The sequence below is a fragment of the Gossypium hirsutum genome, chromosome D09 (genome assembly GCF_007990345.1).
Source record: "Gossypium hirsutum isolate 1008001.06 chromosome D09, Gossypium_hirsutum_v2.1, whole genome shotgun sequence".
NCBI lineage: Eukaryota > Viridiplantae > Streptophyta > Magnoliopsida > Malvales > Malvaceae > Gossypium > Gossypium hirsutum.
The window spans coordinates 15381681-15383921 of NC_053445.1; the positions used below are offsets into that span (position 1 = coordinate 15381681).

The window sequence follows — 2241 nt, forward strand, 5'->3', positions numbered from 1 at the left end:
TACTGGTTGGAAGCCATAGAAAGAATAATAGATGATCTCGACTGCACTTCTGAGCAAAAGCTAATAGGTGCAGTGTCTTTACTATGAGACGAGGCCTATCAGTGGTGGCTTACCATGAAAGAGGGTACTCAGGCTGATCGATGAACGTGGGATTTCTTTAAGTCAGCTTTTCAAGGAAAGTATATGGGCGCAAGTTATGTGGACGCCCGAAGAAAGGAATTTTTTATCTTGACCTAGAGGAATAAGATTGTGGCAGAATTTGAAGCAGAGTTCCTGCGGCTGAGTTGCTATGCACGTGCGATAGTGGCAATTGAGTATGAACACTGTGTACGATTTGAGGACGGCCTCTGGGATGAGTTATGAGTCCTGGTACCTCCGGAGAGGAAGCGAGATTTTGCTGCCCTAATAAAAAAGGTAAAAATCGCCGAGGATGTGAGCGCTCTGAGTGCCAGAACCGTGACAAAGATAGGGGCAGGTATAAGAGGGATTCAGAGCCCTCAAGTTCTTTTAGAAGGCCTAAAAAGAAGGCCAGGTTTGATGGGCCAGTTTGAGTTGGGGTTACTATTGCTAGACGACAGCCTTGTGCTGACTGTTGGAGACATCATCTAGATGAGTGTTAGAAGAAGATTGAGGCATGTTTCAGATGTAGGTCTAAGGAGCATCAAGTTAAGGATTGTCCTCAGAGGCCTATTCAGATGGAAGTTGTAGGTTAGGGTTTTGTTCAGCCAGTGAGAGGTGGTCAGCAGCCACTGAGAGGCCGTGGGTAGGTTAGAGGTGGAAATGGTGCAGGACGAGGTCGCGGAATGTTAGGCAGAGGTGTTGGTAACAGTGAGGTGAGGCAGCCAGCACTGGTCTATGCTGCTCGTCGCTGTGAGCATGGTGACGCTCTAGATGTGATAACTGATACGTTCTTAATTCACAATGTACCTTACATTGCTTTGATTGATGTAGGGTCTACGCATTCTTACATTGCATGCACTATGTCTGGCACCTTGGGTATCATGTGTGAGAGTACTATTAATGAGATGTCTGTGTTAAGCCGACTGGGACAATTAATAAAGGTAGACAAGTTTTTTAGAGATGTACCCTTAGAAGTCCAAGGAGGTTTATTTCTAGTGGATTTGATAGAGCTACCATTTGGTGAATTCGACCTAATCTTGGGGATGGATTGGTTGGTAAAACACCGTGCAAGTTTGGATTTTGCTGCTAAGTGTATGGTGTTAAAGACTATTGAGGATAAGGAGGTGGCTGTGATTGGGGAGCCGATGGACTTTCTGTCTAATGTGATTTCTGTATTAAGGGCCGAAAAACTGGTTCGCAATGGTTGTGAGGCGTTTCTAGCCTATATTGGTGTGTCTGATTCTGAGGGTCCTTCTGTTGGAGTTATCAGAACTGTTAAGGATTTTTTTGATGTATTTCCTGATGAGCTCCCTGGGTTGCCTCCGAGCCACGAAGTTGAATTTGGTATTGAGCTCCTACCAAGAACAGCTCTAGTGTCTATCGCCCCTTATAGGAGGCAGCGAAGGAGCTGGTGGAGTTAAAAGCTAAAATCCAAGAACTGTTGGATCGAGGATTCATTTGACCTAGTGTGTCTCCGTGGGGAGCACCAGTGTTGTTCGTAATGAAAAAGGATGGGACCATGCACATGTGTATCGACTATCGGTAATTGAATAAACTGAATATCAAGAATAAGTATCCTTTGCTGAGGATAGATGATTTATTTGATCAGTTCCAAGGAGCTTCAGTTTTTTCCAAAATAGATCTTTGTTCTGGGTACCATCAGTTGAAATTTAAGGAGGTTGATGTGTATAAGACTGCGTTTAGGACTCAATATGGTCATTACGAGTTCCAAGTAATGTCGTTTAAGATGACGAATGCACCAGCTTCCTTCATGAACATAATGAACCGAGTATTTCAGCCCTACTTGGATCAGTTTGTGGTGGTATTCATAGATGATATTTTGGTGTATTCAAGAACCGAAGAAGATCATGATGCACATCTCCAAACTATTCTACAGATCCTAAGAGAGAAACAACTGTACGCTAAGTTCAGCAAGTGTGAATTTTGTTGCGGGAAGTGACCATTCTGGGTCACGTGGTGTCTGTCGAGGGGATTAAGGTTGATCTTCGAAAAATTGAAACTGTACTGGATTGGAAACCACCTAGGACCATATTTGAGATTCAAAGTTTCTTGGTCTGGCAAGGTATTATAGACGTTTTGTTGAGGGCTTTTCCTTAATTG

The 2241-nt window shown here is 43.7% G+C and overlaps 1 protein-coding gene across 1 annotated transcript; it reads left to right on the forward strand.

The window, feature by feature from the left end:
* Window positions 1–359: 359 nt before the first annotated feature.
* On the forward strand, window positions 360–1541 carry LOC107892689 (uncharacterized). Its single transcript, XM_016817748.1, has 3 exons — window positions 360–532; window positions 644–708; window positions 790–1541. Exons 1-3 carry the CDS (start codon window positions 360–362, stop codon window positions 1539–1541), a joined length of 990 nt encoding a protein of 329 aa, XP_016673237.1.
* Window positions 1542–2241: the final 700 nt, after the last annotated feature.